Source organism: Bombina bombina, chromosome 1 (assembly GCF_027579735.1).
Source record: "Bombina bombina isolate aBomBom1 chromosome 1, aBomBom1.pri, whole genome shotgun sequence".
Lineage (NCBI taxonomy): Eukaryota > Metazoa > Chordata > Amphibia > Anura > Bombinatoridae > Bombina > Bombina bombina.
In genome coordinates, this window is record NC_069499.1 from 1,043,517,747 (window position 1) to 1,043,538,577 (window position 20,831).

The following is a 20,831-nucleotide window of genomic DNA, read 5'->3' on the forward strand; positions in this document are numbered from 1 at the left end:
TTTTACACTCTTGACTCCCTCTTTCTTTTCTTCTGCTCAATATTTGTAATGTGTTTCAGCATGTGAGGCCTTTTATATGTAGCTAACATTCATGGATTTGAAAAGAAAAAAACCCTGAACATTTAAGTTTCCAGTTTTTGCTAAGGATTTTGTTGGACAACCTTTTAAAATACTGGACTGTCCGGTTGAATCCTGGACACCTGGAAACCCTAGTGAGCAGCAGTTGAAGGCTTCATGGGAGTGCTTGTAATACACGTCTGTCCTTACTATTTTAACTCATTATGGAGAAAAGTGGTGCAGCTAAAGGACGTAACACTGACCCCTTAAATGGAACCCCTTATTATATGTGTTTGCTATGTAAGGGAGTGTTGTTGTGTCCCTCTACTCAGGTTTGTAACCTATGTGCTGACTCTGTGTGCTGTGTCTATTGCTACAGCATTGCATTTGCAGCAGAGTACTCAAGAATTTGTTACCCACCAGTGTCACCCTTAGGACAATTCTTTGCACCGGCATCCTACCTTAAAACAGTACATTCCCTTTGCAATTTCACAACTGATGGTTGTCATACCGCCACCAGTTAAAAGCAAACACATGCAAAGGGCAGAAGAGAACCCTTAGCAAGCCCTGGGCTCATCTGGGACATCCCTAAGGAGAGACCCGTCAAAGTACTCTGTACCCTCCAGGAGTACAATTGAATCAGAAGATGTTTTACTTGCCTTGGAGATTGAGGGCACTCCATTTGCAAAAAGACTGTGAAAAAGATTGATACTTTTTTCAAGGCAGCCACAATGAAGCCTTCTACCTTCTCTGTTCCTAGTGTGGTTTTTGTGCTAATTAGCAAGAAATGGAAAAAAACAGGCATTCCCTCCGCCAAATTCAAAAACATGTTCCCTTTACCATCTCAAAAATTGGCTAGGCAGACTACCATTCCTTTAGAAGGCAGTACCTCTCTTAAGGACAGAAAATTTGAAGGTTTTCTCTGGAGATCATTTCAGCTGTTAGTGTAGCTTCCACTTGCAGTTTGGTGTGATAACATCTTTGACCTTATTTCCCAAGACACTTCCCTTAATTAAATTCAGGATTGCTTGAGGTTGGTGAAGCTTGCAAACAGTTTTGGTTGTGGTTCTTTGTCGTTGGTTGGTTGTTGTGTTGTTAGATTCTATTAGGGTTTGTTTATTAGTAGTTGTTGGATGCAATTGTGTTACTTTCTTTGTGTATTTTTTTTGATTAGTTGTGGTTAAGATTAAAAATTGTATAGATTTTCGATTTAATTTAAGCTTATTTATTTTAGAGGGGTTAGATTGAGCTGGGGTGAGGGCACGTAAGGGGTTTAATAGTTTAGAGGCCCATTATATGTATATAATTTTCTTGTATAATGCATAATATATATATTATTGTATTGATTTTAAACAGCTGTGTTTTTTTTTGTGTGTTCAATTTTTTTAAAAAGCAATAATATTTATTTTTCATTAAATATTTATATAATTCAGTTTTACATAACTACACTTGTTTAACTTTGCAATGTTAAACATTATGCAGTTATGTAAAACTATAAAATCACCACTACTGTCTTTTATAATATATGAGCTATGAATGCAGCCCCGTGCCGAAACATGTTAGCGTTGTAGTTGTTGTTAATCTGCTAATTACTATTTTGGTACCTTTGTATGTTGAAATTTTTACTTTTTTTGTACTAAATAAATATTGGAGTTTTTAATTGAAGACCACCTCTGTATACTTCTTTTTCATTTTTGGATTGTACCTTTAACCAGGATTTACAGAGGGTGTCTCTCTTAAATGTCGCTCTTCAGCCCCATTAAAGTATTGTCAGCATTTGCAGCTTAGACCCGGTGTTTGCGGACCCAAGGAGGATAACATCTCACAGAAGTTCCTGTCGTCATACTCAATCTCGGATTGGATAAGCAGGTTACGTGGGTGTTGACACACACTGCTACGGAGAGATGCCAGAGCCCAGGTCGACTAACAGAGAGCGGGACACGCTCGAAATCAGGATGGAGCTGTTACTGTTTGCTTAAGGTATCAGAGGGCACCAGAACCAGTAAGTGGGTTTAGCCGCATAGCGGTCTCACTGAAATATAATATATATATATTTTTTTGGTGTATAAGGTACCCATACTGGTAGTGCCTTAGGTTATACCATTTTAGATCACCAAACGTTGGGACTCTAATGCTTACGGATTTCCTGCTGGTCTGTTTTGTTTGGCCTTTCACTAAAGAGACTGTTCTTATCTCCAGTATATTTACTGAACTTACCCTTACACACAGTGGTCTATGGGCATTAGCTGCTGGGGTTTTCAAGACAAAATAGTCTGGATTTATTATCCCATTGATCTCGGACACATTAACCCCTTTATATATATATATATATATATATATATATATATATATATATATATATATATATATATAAAATAAATAAAAAAAATGTTATATTATTATAAGAACACACAAAATACTTAAAATACATAGAATCACATTGTACAATAGGATACATGAAACATTGTATATGCATGTATCAACATAGCTCCTCTAGTTTTCATAGGGATTTTTTGTATCTTTATTTGCAAGGTAGACCACAGACATGATGTAGATGTGGGAGTTTGCTGGGTGTTCCATGGGAATAACCTGTTTTTTAATGGGGAGACATTGCCAGGTGTGCGAAATAGACAAAGCGCTGCACTCCAGGTTATGTACTGCTTTTCAGCCATATCTGTCTCGCCACCTATTTAGTGGTGAGAATTCCCAGTGTGTGTAATGTAGTGTAGGTTGGCATCCTTTGACAAAGAGTAATCCTAGGTGTGCTCTGGAGCATGCACGTGTCTTTAGCCACTAGTATCTGCAACAATGTTTATAGTAATATTATACATAGTTGTAAAAACTGCTCCCATAGAATGCTAAAGACATGTACATGCTCCTAAGCGCCTATCAGCCTACATTGCTTTACTCTTCAACAAAGGAAACCAAGAAAGCAAAGTACATTTGCTAATAGAAGTAAATTAAAAAGCTGTTTAAAATTACATGCACTTTCTAAATCCTAAACGTTTACCTTTGACTTTACTGTCTATTTAAGGGAGTGCTAAATCTGTGAATTTGCTTGCTTTTCACATTTAAGGGAGACAATAACGCCTAGATTTAGAGTTTGGCGTTAGCCATCAAAAGCAGCGTTAAGGGGTCCTAACGCTGCTTTTGGCCGCCCGCTGGTATTTAGAGTCAGCCAGGAAAGGGTCTAACGCTATAAAAAATGAAGAAGAACAGAGGGGCGCCTCATGTGATGTATCGTCAGGTAAAGCACAATGAAATCAAAAGATAGCCAAATGGGTACTCACATACTCCAAGAACACACTAATGTGTTGGTAGGGACAGGCTGCAGATTAATAAAGGTGTGACAGCTCACCCATTCAGTCTCAATGATGTGATGCTGGAAAATTAATGGAAACACAGAAGAGGAGCACTACATGTGCAGACCATTAAGAGTATAAACAGCAAAATTGTACTGTACATAAAATGGGTACTCACATACTCCAAAAGCACACCAATGTGCTGGTAGGAACAGGCTGCAGATTTGGGCAGGTGTGGCACCTCACCCCGAGGCACAGACTCGAATGCTGTGAGGTAGTAGGTACAATAGTCCAGAGTAAACTTGCACCAAATGTTAGGATTAACATAAAATTAAAATACAACAACACACAGGTTTGTTGTAGCAGGTGGATCAAGGGGTTAACAATGTGGCCCCCAATATTTGCAACGCGTTTCTCGGTTGACAAACCGTTTCATCATTTCATTCATTAATTTTATGTTTTTAATAAATTACATTTTTTTAAATCATCTGTGAGTGGATCTCTCTACCTACCTTCTGCCTGACACCTTACACAAGAGGTAATCCTAACATTTGGTGCACTAAAGTACACTAACACCCATAAACTACCTATGTACCCCTAAAACGAGGCCCCCCCACATCGCCGCCACTATAATACATTTTTTTAACCCCTAATCTGCCGACCGCACATCGCTGCCACCTACATTATCCCTATGAACCCCTAATCTGCTGCCCCTAACATCGCTGACACTTACATAATATTTATTAACCCCTAATCTGCCCCCCCAATGTCGCTGCTACCTTACCTACACTTATTAACCCCTAATCTGCCAACCGGACCTCGCCGCTACTCTAATAAATGTATTAACCCCTAAACCGCCACACTCCCGCCTCGCAAACCCTATAATAAATAGTATTAACCCCTAATCTGCCCTCCCTAACATCGCCGCCACCTAACTTCAAGTATTAACCCCTAATCTGCCGACCGGACCTCGCCGCTACTATAATAAATGTATTAACCCCTAAAGCTAAGTCTAACCCTAACCCTGACACCCCCCTAAATTAAATATAATTTTAATCTAACGAAATAAATTAAATATTATTAAAAAAGTAAAAAAAAGTATTCCTATTTAAAACTAAATACTTACCTGTAAAATAAACCCTAATATAGCTACAATACAACGAATAATTATATTGTAGCTATTTTAGGATTTATATTTATTTTACAGGCAACTTTGTATTTATTTTAACTAGGTACAATAGCTATTAAATAGTTATTTACTATTTAATGCAAACAATCTGTAGGAACAGAAGAGAGAGAGGCGCCTTATGGGACAGTATCGCTTGTCAGAAAGAGTAAATAGAACATACAACAGCCCAGAGCCGGGGTACTCACAAGAGTTGCGGCATAACAGTATGCCTCACAGTGCAGGACGGGACCTTAGTCGCCCGACAGAAAAGCCAGTAGAAAAGAGCCCGGGAAACCAGGACCCAATCAGCAACCGCTAACAGCAGAACGTCACAGGATAGCCGTCCGTGGTGCGTCCAATCACCGGTGACCCAGTTGGAGAGACAGGCGGGCGGACCAACCAAAAAACAGCAAACGAAGAGCGGGGATATCACAATAGAAGGATTTTATTTAAAAACCAAAGTATAAAAACATGTGCATAATATGCAGTTAAAAGCAACACGTTTCTCGACCTTCCGGTCGTTTCATCAGGCTATTTAATAGCTACCTAGCTAAAATAATTTCCAAATTACCGGTCAAATAAATCCTAACCTAAGTTACAATTAAACCTAACACTACACTATCAATAAATAAACTAAATAAATTAACTACAAATACCTACAATCACCTACAATTAAATAAACTAAACTAAATTACCACAAAAACCACCTACTAACTTACAAAAAATAAAAAAATATTACAAGAATTTTAAGCTAATTACACCTACTCTAAGCCCCCTAATAAAATAACAAAGCCCCCCAAAATAAAAAAAATTCCCTACCCTAATCTAAATTAAAAAAGTTAACAGCTCTATTACCTTACCAGCCCTTAAAAGGGCTTTTTGCGGGGCATGCCCCAAAGAAATCAGCTCTTTTGCCTGTAAAAAAACCCACAATACCACCCCCCAACATTACAACCCACCACCCACATACCCCTACTCTAACCCAAACCCCCCTTAAATAAACCTAACACTACCCCCTGAAGATCTCCCTACCTTGAGCCGTGTTCAACCAGCCGGGCACCGATGGACCAAAAGAAGACATCCGGAGCGGCAGAAGTCTTCATACTATCCGGGCAGAAGAGGACATCCGGACCGGCAGACATCTTCATCCAAGCGGCATCTTCTATCTTCATCCATCCGATGAGGAGCGGCTCCATCTTCAAGACCTCCAGCGTGGAACATCCTTCTTCAATGACGACTAGACGACGAATGAAGGTTCCTTTAAGTGACGTCATCCAAGATGGCGTCCCTCGAATTCCGATTGGCTGATAGGATTCTATCAGCCAATCGGAATAAAGGTAGGAAAAATCTGATTGGCTGATTGAATCAGCCAATCAGATTCAAGTTCAATCGGATTGGCTGATCCAATCAGCCAATCAGATTGAGCTCGCATTCTATTGGCTGATCGGAACAGCCAATAGAATGCAAGCTCAATCTGATTGGCTGATTGGCGAAAAGCCCTTTTAAGGGCTGGTAAGGTAATAGAGCTGTTATCTTTTTTAATTTAGATTAGGGTAGGAATTTTACAGGTGTAATTAGCTTAAAATTCTTGTAATCTTTTATTTTTTGTAATTTAGTGTTTTTTTTTTGGTAATTTAGTTTAATTTATTTAATTGTAGAAAATTTGAAGGTACTTGTAGTTAATTTATTTAATTTATTTATTGATAGTGTAGTGTTAGGTTTAATTGTAACTTAGGTTAGGATTTATTTTACAGGTAATTTGGTAATTATTTTAGCTAGGTAGCTATTAAATAGTAAATAACTATTTAATAGCTATTGTACCTAGTTAAAATAAATACAAAGTTGCCTGTAAAATAAATATAAATCCTAAAATAGCTACAATGTAATTATTCGTTATATTGTAGCTATTTTAGGGTTTATTTTACAGGTAAGTATTTAGTTTTAAATAGGAATACTTTAGTTAATATTATTTAATTTATTTCGTTAGATTAAAATTATATTTAATTTAGGGGGAACTTAGGGTTAGGGTTAGACTTAGCTTTAGGGGTTAATACATTTATTATAGTAGCGGCGAGGTCCGGTCGGCAGATTAGGGGTTAATACTTAAAGTTAGGTGGCGGCGATGTTAGGGAGGGCAGATTAGGGGTTAATACTATTTATTATAGGGTTTGCGAGGCGGGAGTGCGGCGGTTTAGGGGTTAATACATTTATTAGAGTGGCGACTAGGTCCGGTCAGCAGATTAGGGGTTAATAAGTGTAGGTAAGGTAGCAGCAATGTTGGGGGGGCAGATTAGGGGTTAATAAATATTATGTAGGTGTTGGGGATGTTAGGGGCAGCAGATTAGGGGTACATAGATATAATGTAGGTTGCTGCGGTGTCCGGATTGGCAGATTAGGGGTTAATAAGTGTAGGTAAGGTAGCAGCGACGTTGGGGGGGCAGATTAGGGGTTAATAAATATTATGTAGGTGTCGGCGATGTTAGGGGCAGCAGATTAGGGGTACATAGGTATAATGTAGGTTGCGGCGGTGTCCGGAGCGGCAGATTAGCTGTTAATAGTGTAATGCAGGTGTCAGCGATAGCGGGGGCGGCAGATTAGGGGTTAATAAGTGTAAGGTTAGGGGTGTTTAGACTCGGGGTACTTAGAAACTGTTTCCCCATAGGAAACAATGGGGCTGCGTTAGGAGATTAACACTGCTTTTTTGCATGTGTTAGGTTTTTTTTTCTGACCAAACTGCCCCATTGTTTCCTATGGGGGAATCGTGCACGAGCGCGTTTTTCCAGCTAGCCGCTACCGTAATCAACGCTGGTATTGAGGGTTGAAGTGGCGGTAAATTATGCTCTACGCTCCCTTTTTGGAGCCTAACGCAGCCCTTCAGAGAACTCTAAATACCAGCGTTGTCTTAAGGGTGCGCTGGAAAAAAAAGCAGGGTTAGCTACGCGGGTCTTTACCGACAAAACTCTAAATCTAGCCATTTGATTTTTTTTTGCCACTGAATTTCCATATATATATATATATATATATATATTTTTTTTTTTTTTTTTAAAGTAGAATCTTACATCAATAAAAATTTATTTGAATGATAATGACAGCAATACTGCTATGTAAAGAACACTGGAATATGAAATATTCATATTTTTATGTTGGGTTAGCGCAAATGAGAATATGCAATCCAGTTCACGCAAGAGTGGGGTGTTTTTCCCCCACTTATTTCTCCATTTACTTCTATGGGGGAATACACGCACGGTATATTCTAGCTTCTATTTTTTTGTGCTAGTCAGGTTATCGCTAGAGCAAAAACAGTTTACTTTCAACATTGTTATGTTAATATACTTTATAACACTTAAACCTCTAAATGTGTGCCTGTTTCTAAGCCATTACCAACACAGGCCCATTTATCAAGCTCCGTATGGAGCTTGAAGGGCCGTGTTTCTGGCGAGTCTTCAGACTCGCCAGAAACACAACTTATAAAGCAGCGGTCTAAAGACTGCTGCTCTATAACCCTGTCCGCCTGCTCTGAGCAGGCGGACAGGAATCGCCGGAAATCAACCCGATCGAATACGATCGGGTTGATTGACACCTCCCTGCTCAGCAGGGGGCGGCGTTGCACCAGCATATTGCTCTCCGCATTTAGCGAGGTCTTGCGGACCTGATCCGCAGTGTTGGATCAGGTCCGCAACACCTTTGATAAATTGGGGCCACAGCCTCTTATCACATGATTTTTTATTAGCTTTTCACAAGAGACTGTTAGTTGATGTGGGCCATATAGATAACATTGTGCTCACTCCAGGAGTTGTGCACAACACAACTTTAATTGGCTAAAATGCAAGTCAATAGATAGTAAATAAAAAGTCATGTGATCAGAGGGTTATCAAAAGATTCTTAGATACAAGGTAATCACAAAGGTTAAAATAACTTTTTAGGTGTGGGTTTTGTTGGCTGTTGTTTGTTGTTGTGGTTCTGTGTCGTTGTTGTTAGGTTTTGTGGGTCTTTGTTGTTGGTTGTTGGTTGTGTTGTTAGATTAAAAGTTGTATAGATTTGGGATTTATTTTAAGCTTATTTATTTTAGAGGGGTTAGATTGAGCTGGGGGTGAGGGCAAGTAAGGGGTTAATAGTTTAGAGGCCCATTATAGGTATATACATTTTTTATGCATTTTCTTGTATAATGCATATTATTTTTATTATTGTATTGATTTTAAACAGTTTTTTTTTTTTGCGTGTTCAATTATTTAAAAAGCAATATTTGTTTTTCATTAAATATTTATATAACTCAGTTGTCGCAACTTAAAATTTTTAAACAACTACATTTGTTTAACTTTTTATATTATTATAAGAACACACAAAAACAAAATACACCTGTGGCAATAAGATTTTTTTGCCACTAAATTTCAATAAATATATTTTTTTAAAGAAGAATCTAACATCAATAAAAATGTATTTGAATGATAATAACAGCAATACTTCAAAATAGATGTAATACCATACACTATTAAACAGGGCTTGATATTTCTTTAGAAACCTTTCTCTTTTTCGATAGATAGATAGATAAATAGATGATAGATAGATGATAGATAGATGATAGATAGATAGATAGATAGATAGATAGATAGATCTTGCACACAGCAGTTACAACAGATAGTTGTTTTTTTCAAATCTTTTAACAAAATCTATAATATTAACCTGACATTCCATCCCTAAAATAGAGTCTATTATCAAGGACTGCAATCAAACTGAATGTAGCAATCACTAAATTTTAAATTGACAACCAAAATCACCCATCTTAGAAATTCCTCCAAAACTACATAAAGCTTAAAGGGATATGAAACCCAAATGTTTTATTTCATGATTCAGATAGAGCATGCAATTTTAAGCAGCATTCTAATTTACTCCTAATATCCATTTTTCTTAATTCTCTTGGAAAAGCAGGAATATAAGCTTTAGGGTTTATTGTAGCTAGCTTAGGGTTTATTTTATAGGTTAGTATTTAGTTTTAAATAGGAATAATTTAGTTAATTATAGTAATTTTATTTAGATTTATTTAAATTATATTTAAGTTAGGGGTTGTTAGGGTAAGGGTTATACTTAAGTTTAAAGGGTTAATAAATTTAGAATAGTGGCGGCGACGTTGGGGACGGCAGATTAGGGGTTAATAATATTTAACTAGTGTTTGTGAGGCGGGAGTGCGGCGGTTTAGGGGTTAATATGTTTATTCTAGTGGCGGCGATGTCCGTAGCGGCAGATTAGGGGTTACAATTTTATTATAGTGTTTGTGATGCGGGAGGGCCTCGGTTTAGGGGTTAATAAGTAGTTTATGGGTGTTAGTGTACTTTTTAACACTTTAGTTCTGAGTTTTATGCTACAGCGTTGTAGTGTAAAACTCATAACTACTGACTTTAGAATGCGTTACGGATCTTGTCGGTAGAGGCTGTACCGCTCACTTTTTGGCCTCCCAGGACAGACTCGTAATACCGGCGCTATGGAAGTCCCATAGAAAAAACTGAATTTATGTTTACCTGATAAATTTCTTTCTCCTACGGTGTATCCGGTCCACAGCTTCATCCTTACTTGTGGGATATTCTCAATCCCTACAGGAAGTGGCAAAGAGAGCACACAGCAGAGCTGTCCATATAGCTTCCCTCAGGCTCCGCCCCCCAGTCATTCTCTTTGCCGCTCTAACAAGTAGCATCTCCACGGGGGGTGGTAAAGAGTATGTGGTGTTAGATTTGTAGTTTTATTTCTTCAATCAAGAGTTTGTTATTTTAAAATAGTGCCGGTTTGTACTATTTACTCTGAGGCAGAAAGTGATAAAGATTTCTGCTGAGAGGATTATGATTTTAGCACCAGTAACTAAAATCCATTGCTGTTCCCACGCAGGACTGTTGAATACCAGAGAACTTCAGTTGGGGGGAACAGTTTGCAGGCTTAACTGCTTCAGGTATGATCAGTCATTCCTGTAGGGATTGAGAATATCCCACAAGTAAGGATGAAGCCGTGGACCGGATACACCAATGTAGGAGAAAAGGGTTTACAAAGTTTACGTAAGTCGGTTTGCAGTAAGGCCAACAAAGTGTGCGGTACACCTATACCTGCAAGACTCGTAATAGCAGCGGGCATAAAAAAGCAGCGTTAGGACATGTTAACGCTGCTTTTTTACCTTAACGCACAACTCGTAATCTAGCCAAATGTGTTCCAAATTACTTTTTATACCTACTGCAGATTATTTAATGTATGGGAAATTGCTCCTTTATATTTAATTTTGTATATCTGGTTTTACTCATTAAAACCATTACCTGTTGTTCTCCAGAACATACCCATAACAATGGACTGAGCCTGTAAGTAAACCAGACCTGTATGTTATATATAGGCATGATTACATTCTATCTGCAATTTGCTCTTGAAATGGGTTTTTGCTTTTTGCCAGAATTGGTCGTCAAGCTTTTTGGGTTTATTCAAAATTAAAAATGCATTTGTTAAAAGCATGCAGCCATAGATTGTCCCAGTTTTAAGGGACTATATTATCCCCCCCCCCCCTGACAACCATGGACACATCCACCAACTGTCAGACATGCCCATGGTTCATCCGTGACGCATCCCTTTTCGATGTGGGGTCTATCCACAAAATATTGGGAGTTGTGCAAAAACTGTTGCACCATTTATCATTAAAATAGTTAGGATGGTGGATTTTATAGGGTAGAATATTCCTAGCTTGGTTCAGTGGAGGTGTAAAATTTTAAAATGTTGTTATAATGATCTTTTATGTGCATGTAAAAATGCAGGATTATTAAATGGATATTAAACAGTGCTCCAATAGTACAACAAATATGTTACATTAAAGTAAACATAAAAAAGAAACAGCTTGTATAAAAAAAACAACAAACAACTTACTTGTTTTCCTGCAAAATGAGCACTTAGAATTTCTCAGTGTACCCGCTTATCTCCTCAGGGAGAAAAGAGAGCAGAAATATTTTGAACTTAAAGGGACATGAAACCCAAACATTTTCTTTCAGGATTCAGATGGAGAATACAATTTTAAACAACTTTCTAATTTACTTATATTATCTCATTTGTTTTATTCTCTTGGTATCATTTGTTGAAGGAGCAGCAATGCACTACTGGTTTCTAACTGAAATAGTATTTCTAAATAAAATATATTAAAAAATGCAAAAAAAAATCACATTTTATTTCAAACTGGGTACTGGCAGACAGCTGCCAGTACCCAAGATGGCGCAAAATAATGTAGAGGGGGAGGGTTAGGGATCTGTTTGGGGGGATCAGGGAGGTTGGGGGCTAAGGGAAGATCCTACACAGCAGAATTATGTGATTTAAATAAAAACAAAAAACTTTTATTTTAGTACTGGCAGACTTTCTGCCAGTACTTAAGATGGCGGGGGACAATTGTGGGGTGGGGGAGGGAAGAGAGCTATTTGGGAGGGATCAGGTGGTGTGATGTGTCAGGTGGGATGCTGATCTCTACACTAAATCTAAAATTAACCCTGCAAGCTCCCTACAAGCTACCTAATTAACCCCTTCGCTGCCAGGCATGTGTGATGCGCAGCGCCATTTAGCGGCCTTCTAATTACAAAAAAGCAACAATGAATAATTTCAGTGAGAAACCTAAAGTTTGTGAAAAAGTGAACAATTTTTTTTATTTGATCGCATTTGGCGGTGAAATAGTGGCATGAAATATACCAAAATGGACCTAGATCAATACTTTGGGTTGTCTACTACACTACACTAAAGTTAAAATTAACCCTACAAGCTCCCTACATGCTCCCTAATTAACCCCTTCACTGCTGGACATAACACACGTGTGGTGCGCAGCCTTCTAATTACCAAAAAGCAAAGCCAAAGCCATATATGCCTGCTATTTCTGAACAAAGGGGATCCCAGAGAAGCATTTACAACCATTTATGTCATAATTGCACAAGTTGTTTGTAAATAATTTCAATGAGAAACCTAAAGTTTGTGAAAAAATTGGTGAAAAAGTGAACGATTTTTTTTATTTGATCGCATTTGGCGGTGAAATGGTGGCATAAAATATACCAAAATGGGTCTAGATCAATACTTTGGGTTGTCTTCTAAAAAAATATATATACATGTCAAGGGATATTCAGGGATTCCTGACAGAGATCAGTGTTCCAATGTAACTAGCGCTAATTTAAAAAAAAAAAAAGTGGTTTGGAAATAGCAAAGTGCTACTTGTATTTATGGCCCTATAACTTACAAAAAAGCAAAGAACATGTAAACATTGGGTATTTCTAAACTCAGGACAAAATTTAGAAACTATTTAGCATAGGTGTTTTTGATGTGTAGATATGTAACAGATTTTGGGGGTCAAAGTTAGAAAAAGTGTTTTTTTCCATTTTTTTTCCTCATATTTTATAATTTTTTTTATAGTAAATTATAAGATATGATGAAAATAATAGTCCATTTAATGGCGAGAAAAACGGTATATAATATGTGTGGGTCCAGTAAATGAGTAAGAGGAAAATTACAGCTAAACACAAACACCGCAAAAATGTAAAAATTGCCTTGGTCCCAAACGGACAGAAAATGCAAAAGTGCTGTGGTCACTAAGGGGTTAAAATTATGAAAAATACATATTTAAATTATTTCTATGAAATGTGATTAAAATACATTTTTTTTTAATTTTAAACAATTTTGTAATTTACTTCTATTAGAAAAAATGTTTTCGAACTCTTGGTATCTTTCGTTCAAAAGAAGGAACTTAAACTCAGGAGTGTGCACGTATCTGGAGCACTAAATGGCAGCAGTTTTGTTATCCATTTGCAAGAGAACTAGATGTCAGCGCTATTTCCTGTCATGTAGTGCTTTAGACACCTACCTAGGATTCTCTTCAACACAGAATATCATGGGAACAAAGCAAATCTGATATTAGAAGTAAACTGAAAACTTTTTTAAAAAGATATGTTAATTTTTGGCATTCGTTTCCCTTTAAAGGGACACTGAACCCAAATTTTTTCTATTGTGATTCAGATAGAGCATGACATTTTAGGCAACTTTCTAATTTACTCCTATTATCAAATTTTCTTTATTCTCTTGGTATCTTTATTTGAAATGCAAGAATGTAAGTTTAGATGCCGGCCCATTTTTGGTGAACAACCTAGGTTGTCCTTGCTGATTGGTGGATAAATTCATCCACCAATCAAAAACTGCTGTCCAGAGTTCTGAACCAAGAAAAAAAGCTTAGATACCTTCTTTTTCAAATAAAGATAGCAAGAGAACGAAGAAACATTGATAATAGGAGTAAATTAGAAAGTTGCTTAAAATTGCATGCTCTATCTGAATCACGAAAGAAATTTTTTGGGTACAGTGTCCCTTTAAGTATAACACACTCCTTAGTGCATTTTTTATTACAACATTAAAACAGACTGTTAAACATCCCTTTAATGCACTCATAAACAGGCAGAGTTTTGCATTAATATTATCTCTATATACACTGCCCTAGTTTTCATATCTATGAAAGTATAGACAAGATACAACCAGATATGAGTCTTATGGTGATTATGGAAGTTCCATTGGTTTGACATAGCTAATTAAATTTTACTTTTATGATGATTTGATCTAAGAGAGCAAATTGATTTTAACTTTCAGGACAATTTGTTCTAAGATAAAAAAGGCAGTTAACTTTTATGATGATTTCAGACGTTATAGTGATCTGAGATAGCAATTTAATTTTTGTATTGATGCTTTTGGAATTTACAGGCATATTAACACATTCTGTTTAGGTTTTAGGAAGATTTTTTGAGTGGGAATCTAAGATAACAAGTTTGGGTATGAAAGCTCAGAGTTGCATGTTCTAAGCCTACAAAAAGCATCACTGTTGAGCTAGCTTAAAGGGGCATTATATACTAGTTTTTTCTTTGCATAAATGTCTTGTAGATGTATTTATATAACCTATGCAGGTTTAAAAAGAAAACATTGCACTGATTTTCAGACTCCAAACCAAGCCCCAAAGTTTGCTATACAACCACTTTCGGTGGGTGTTCTAGCTAGCATTTTCAACAGATCTAAACTGGGAGCTTCTAAGTAAATTTTTAAACAGTTTTATACTTGATTTTTATATCAGTTTCTGTGCATATTATTCTTTATAGTATTGTCTATTACATGCAGTTATAAGAAAATTGGTGTATACTGTCCCTTTAAAGGGACAGTAAAGATAAATGGGTTGTAACATAAAATGTCAAATTATATAAAGTACAACATCCTTGCATATACTTATTATTCATTAATCCCCCCCCCACACACACACAAAACCTTACCTGTAATTTAAGTCTGAAAATTGTGGGTTCAACAATTCTAAGAACTCAAAGTGCACTACAGGCTTCATAAGCCTAACTCTGCCAGATATACATCCCTGTTTGCTTCAACAGTGATGAAGTAATGAGCAGTGACGTGAAATACAGTTTCTGCCCCTGCTGTCCTCCCTACAGTGTCCTAAATATAGTAGCTATAATTACAGAAGTACATATGGGGGGTTCTAACAATCCTGTAGGTTGAAGGACCCTCCACCTCTTGTATTGAATTTTTAGTTTTTAGTCTTATTTTATGCATCTGTATTTCTTTGCTTGTTTCTCCATGAATCAGTGTTATTATCTAGCCCTACTTATGTATTCAGTTCTACTTACAAGACTGATCATGCAGCATTCACTGCAATTATTAAAATACAATGGAATTTGTATGTCACAGTCCTTTGTGGGATAGATTACAAGTGGAGCGCTAATTTAACGTGCCCCATAAACAGGCAACATTGTTATTTACGGGAGCACGTTAAATAACCAGCCATTATGAGTGGCTGGTTAATGCTACCGCAAGCTCGAGGTAGCACTTTGCACTAGCATTCATTAACTAGACATCAGATCTCTGGTTAATTAAAACATTGCCCCAAAATAAAGTGTAAAGTTATTTTATTAAAATAAAATAAAGCATATATATTTTTTTTTTAAATAATAACTGCACCAAGTAGTTTTAAGGGGTTAAAGTGTGCAGATGTGGGGTGTTAGAAAACGTGCCTTTACATTGCGGTCTATAAGGACTGTGTTATTACTCTAGTCTATATATGAATATGCTTATATAAATATATATTTATGTGTTAATATGTGTATATACACATAGTAACACATACATATAAATGGATATATTCATATACATATATATTAAACTTTGCTGCCCATCACTGCACGACTTACCCCTTTGCAGAAGTTAAACACACAGGCTAGATTATGAGTGGAGTGCAAACGTTTGCGCCTGAGCAATATGGGGTATATTCTCAGTGTTTGTGCTCATCCGGCTTACCGCTCAAATTACGAGTTGAAAGTAATCATTACTGCAACTTCAGAGCTCTGGTTAACTGTTTTGCGAAAACTAAAACGTTGCACAAAACACACAAAAATTTTTTTTACAAAGTATAGTTCCACTTATAATAACACCATCTTATAACAAAAAGTGCACACAAAAGCTATAAAGGCTGAAAAATATGAGATCTCAGGTGAAAGGCAGGCAAAGGGCTTAGACATTGAGATACATATACATGTGTGTATATATGTGTACATGTGTATTTATATGTGTATATATGTATTTACAGACATCTATACACACACATATAAACACAAAAATATGTATGTACACACACACACATATATAAATATAAATATATATATATATATATATATATATATATATATATATGTGTGTGTGTGTGTGCATTAGAGCCCTTTGCAATTAAGTAGATACAAACATGTAAAAGCATATTTATGCGATATTCATATTTAATAAAGGTTTAACTATGCATTTACTATAAATATTTAATATTCCAATGTTCTGAACATAGCAGAATATGTGCTATGTATTTCTAAATAGATATTCCTATATGTATCTACTATCTATATATCTATACCTATGTATAATCATGTATATATAGGTATAGATATATATTGTACCAAAATAGCATCAGATGTATGTAGAAATATTAATTTATGAATAAATAGAACATATTCTGCTATGTGCAGAACATTACAATGTGAAATATTTATATTTTTATGTTGGTTTAGCGCAAATGAGAATATGCGATCGTGTTTGTGCAAGAGTGGGTGTTTTTTGCACATTTTTTTCTCTCCATTGATTTCAATGGGCAAATACGTGGACATGCACGCAACATTCTAATTTAGGATTTTTGCGCTAGTTGGGTTACCACTAGATTGAAAACAGTTTACTTTCAATTCATAATACAAGCGCAACCAAACAAGCGCAAAAATCTTACTTCTAGCGCAATTAACACTCATGGTGGAGTTTTAATTTGCACTTCACTCTCTCCCCTCTCTCTTTTGCTCTGTCTCTCTCCTCTCTCTTTTGCTCTCTCTCCCCCCTCTCTTCTGCACTTTCCCCTCTCTTCTGCTCTTCCCCCTCTCTTTAGCTCTTTCCTATCTCTTTTTGTGTCTCCCCCTCTCTTTCTTTTTCTCTCTCCTCTCTGTCGTGCAGACCGTGCCCGGCCGCGCCCAGCGCCTGGTCCCGTCCAGCCACGCTCCCATCCCGCTACACACCCACTTTCGCCGCAAACAGCATGGATTGTCAGGTAAGGCCAGGTGTGTTTGTCCTCGTGCGGTCTCTACTGCAAATGACAGCTTCAGACAAACACACTTGGCCTTTTATATAATAGGATGGACTATGATAATGAAAAAGTGCTGCCGATAAACTGATTGTGATTGCATCAACATCGAAAACAGCTAATCAGCAGCTGTTAACATGCTGATAATTATCAAAGGATAGATTGTGATCAACTCCTTTATTAGAAATATCAGCTTATTGTTTCATGTAAAAAAAGTGTGAGCAATGTGTACTTATTCTATTTATTTGATAAACTGATTGTGATTGCATCAACATCGAAAACAGCTAATCAGCAGCTGTTAACATGCTGATAATTATCAAAGGATAGATTGTGATCAATTCCTTAATTAGAAATATCAGCTTATTGTTTGATGTAAAAAATATATTTTAGATATAAATAATGTGCATCTAAAGCATATAGACAGGCAGACAACAATAACCCAAATATTTTATTTCTAAAAGGAAGTACTCATGATACAGCAAGTCCATCCACTGCTGTATTTAATGCAAAAATCAGGCACAAAGTTTAAAAATGTCATCAGGCCTTCAGGTAACAAAAGAGCCTTGTAGATGATATGATGGAAATTACTGAAAACACGTTTGTTTATGTTACCAGAGAAAATGTGAAACCCTTTAGATTGCAGGGTATTTTGCTAGTTCTGGTGAAAATAAACCTTTGTATTAAAAACATCCGCGCAGGGCGGGTAATATGTCTACAAATACATCTATATTTGCCACAAAACCAGCATCTTCACACATATACTGTATACCTACACACACATCTGGCTAACAACAGTGAATCAGAAACGCCTACCAACCTGGAAACTAATCTGGGTAGCAGGAAGAAAACAAATCTTCCATGCCTGCTGCTGCTTACTAATCTACGTCTCGCATGCAGACGATATAATAAGTCCTCTCCTCAGCATCTCTCTCAACCTATCCTCCCAGTGATAAGGCAGAGAGGTGCAGCATCATCGCCCGCGTAGCTCTGCCCCTGCTCAGCAATTGGCCCGGCGCTCCGTGACACTGCTCTGGTTGTTACTAAGGCATTTTTTGCCCATCATTTTATTGCTACGATGTGAAGCCGCCACTGTGTAATGTGAGGAGGCGCAGGTTCCTCCACGCCGCCGAGGTCATCCCGCCCCATGCTATTGTTCCGTGCCAGGGATGGGCACCTCACCTGCCGCACCTTGGGCCTCAGCTCTTCGGGACTAGGCGCGGCATCCCCCGGGGATGTAATGTAAAACCTGGAGGGTGCTTGTGATACCCATGTAGATGCTGACAGCACAGGATCAACCATAGCGTTCGTTATGGCTGAATTTGGAATAAAGAGACGGAAAGCTAAGGTTCTGGGATTTTGTATAAAAACCTGTTTTTTGCATTTTTTTGTGGCTTCGGTTTGTGGAGAGGAGAAGACCTTCATTGTGGAGGTAGGTCAGTGTGAGTCCACCGTTAACTTGCTTGCTAGAGAAGGCTGCAACGCATAGTATTGTAGCCTTCTCTGACTGGAAAATAGGCAAAAGGGGGGCAGTTGTTAAAATCATTTGTCTCTCGCACCCCAGCATAACCCTGCATTGTGCGTATTTCATAAAGGAGGCAATGCTTACCTCAGTAGTGGGGTTAAAAGCGGGTCATGTGTTAGCAATTCATGTGGCAGCAGCAGGTCTTTTAAGGTTCTCAACCACCTAAGGGCAGGTGCACACTCTGTATAGTTTATAAGGGAAATATGCTAACCCTCTGATTGCCAAGGGGTTAAAGGAGGGTCAGATGTAAAAATCTATGATGCAGAGTTGCTACCTGAGTGCAGCCTTGTAATGTATATTGTTCCATAAGGGAAGACGTGTAAGCTCTTTGTCGTTGGCAGCCAAGGGGTTAAACGGGTCAGAAAATAACAAATGCAGAAGCAAGGGTGCTAAGCTTCTCAGCTACCCGACTGCAGCCCTACCCTATGCATAGTTCTTAAAGCAAAGCAAAACATACTTGTACGTACTGGGTACCACTGGTAGTATGCACTGTAAACATGTGATACAATACAAAATGTGCGGTGCTTATGCTGCTCCATACCATAACATCTTTTATTTAAAATGTATATTGCCTTTCTTTGATTTTATAGACTACAATGTATGCATTTTTGGTGTAATTTGTTAAATAGTAAAACAGTGTTTAGAATGACTTTTTATCTTTAACTGGTATTAATTGGGTCATATTTCATGTTCTGTATATGTGCAGATTTGTTGCTACTTGGGCATGCAGTAAATTGCAGAGTACACTATAATGTACTTCTGTGGAATGAATGGTTGGGTAAGCATCTATATGTGTAGTAGCTTGGATACTATGGTAAGTGCATGTCTGGGAAGTATAATTAGGTTTGATCATTCAGGGAAGAAAAATCATTAGTCAAGGGGAATGCATTCGTTTACAAGATGTACAGTTTACATTTTAATTTGACCATTTAATATGATAACAATGTAATGTTTTCAAACCTTATGCACAAATATATACTAAATGTATAAATCATGAAAGTGCTGCTCTGCTTAAGTGTTCAATAACTTGTCTTCCAAATATGTAGGTAAGTGGCACTGTCACTATTAAATTATCAAGTAAGCTTTTGGGTGGTTATTACAGTTTTAGAGATACAAACATTGAACCATTTACAGGAATGTCTGATGAAAATTATGAAGTCTTCATGAAACCCATTTAGTGATTTTGGTTGCAAATATTACATTTTATCTGAAAACATCAATTGCAAATGGAACAAAAGGGAACACGATCAGTTTATGGTTATTTAATTGATAATGGAAAAACACAAATTACATTCACATACATTTTTCAATGTATTACAGACCTGACTAAAGCACAACAAATTTGTTTTTGATATTCCAAATGTGTGTATTACATTTTGCATATCCCAAACATCCCAAAACAGTTATAAAATGCCATATAAATATAAAGTTTTAAAAACACAAAAATCATTAGAATGGAAAAATGCATTCTAATAATTATGAAACAACAATGAAAATAACAATTGACATAGTAAAAAAGATAAATGCAGTTTTTCTTAGAAAAAGAGCAAATTACAAATCTTGCCCTTGTTGCTAATTAGGAGATAAAACGTAATAAACTCTTAGACATTTCAAGCTATACAAAAAAACAAACAAACAAAACAAAACACAGTGAATCTGTTTCAAATGTTAGCAAACCCATTACATAATAAAACCTTTTCTAGTTCAATGTTTATGTTTTGGTACAACATGCTGTAATAACTAGCGCTCAGTGCTGTATAATATAAGGTGAAGCAATTGTACCAAGAAATGGTTTTACATTTCTGTTAATCAAACCAAATTGGTTTACGTAAACTAGATTGTATATTGTTGTATCCATTGTATCATGTGTTACATGGCAAGAAACTGAGAGCAGCATGTGCACAATGCCAGCATGCACACAACACCAAAACCCTGCTATTTTGGAATTCTTAAGCATTTTGGAAAATGATGAATATCTGAGTAGATTATAAACAGATTGCATCTAGATATTAGCAATAGTTGGATAAAAGACCTATGGAATTCAGGAACCATTTTTCCAAAAATAGATGTTTCAACAGACTGTGTATAAATAGCAAAGAGGAAGCTGCTGGGCCAGAAAAGGAGGAGGTGAGTGGATTGGCTGAGGGGAGCAAGATG

At 36.9% G+C, this 20,831-nt stretch overlaps 1 protein-coding gene across 2 annotated transcripts in view; it reads left to right on the top strand.

Moving 5' to 3' along the window:
- Nucleotides 1-20,831, top strand: part of MMP24 (matrix metallopeptidase 24) — a 520,603-nt gene that overhangs the window by 169,047 nt on the left and 330,725 nt on the right. Inside the window, exon 1 of one of the 2 annotated variants that reach the window (XM_053720963.1) lies at nt 18,289-18,581. The exons of the other annotated variant lie outside the window; for it this stretch is intronic. Within the exon in view, the coding sequence (XP_053576938.1) occupies nt 18,462-18,581 (120 nt within the window). The 5' untranslated portion in view covers nt 18,289-18,461. Of the gene's footprint in view, nt 1-18,288; nt 18,582-20,831 lie in introns of those variants that run through there. 2 annotated transcript variants of the gene reach the window in all.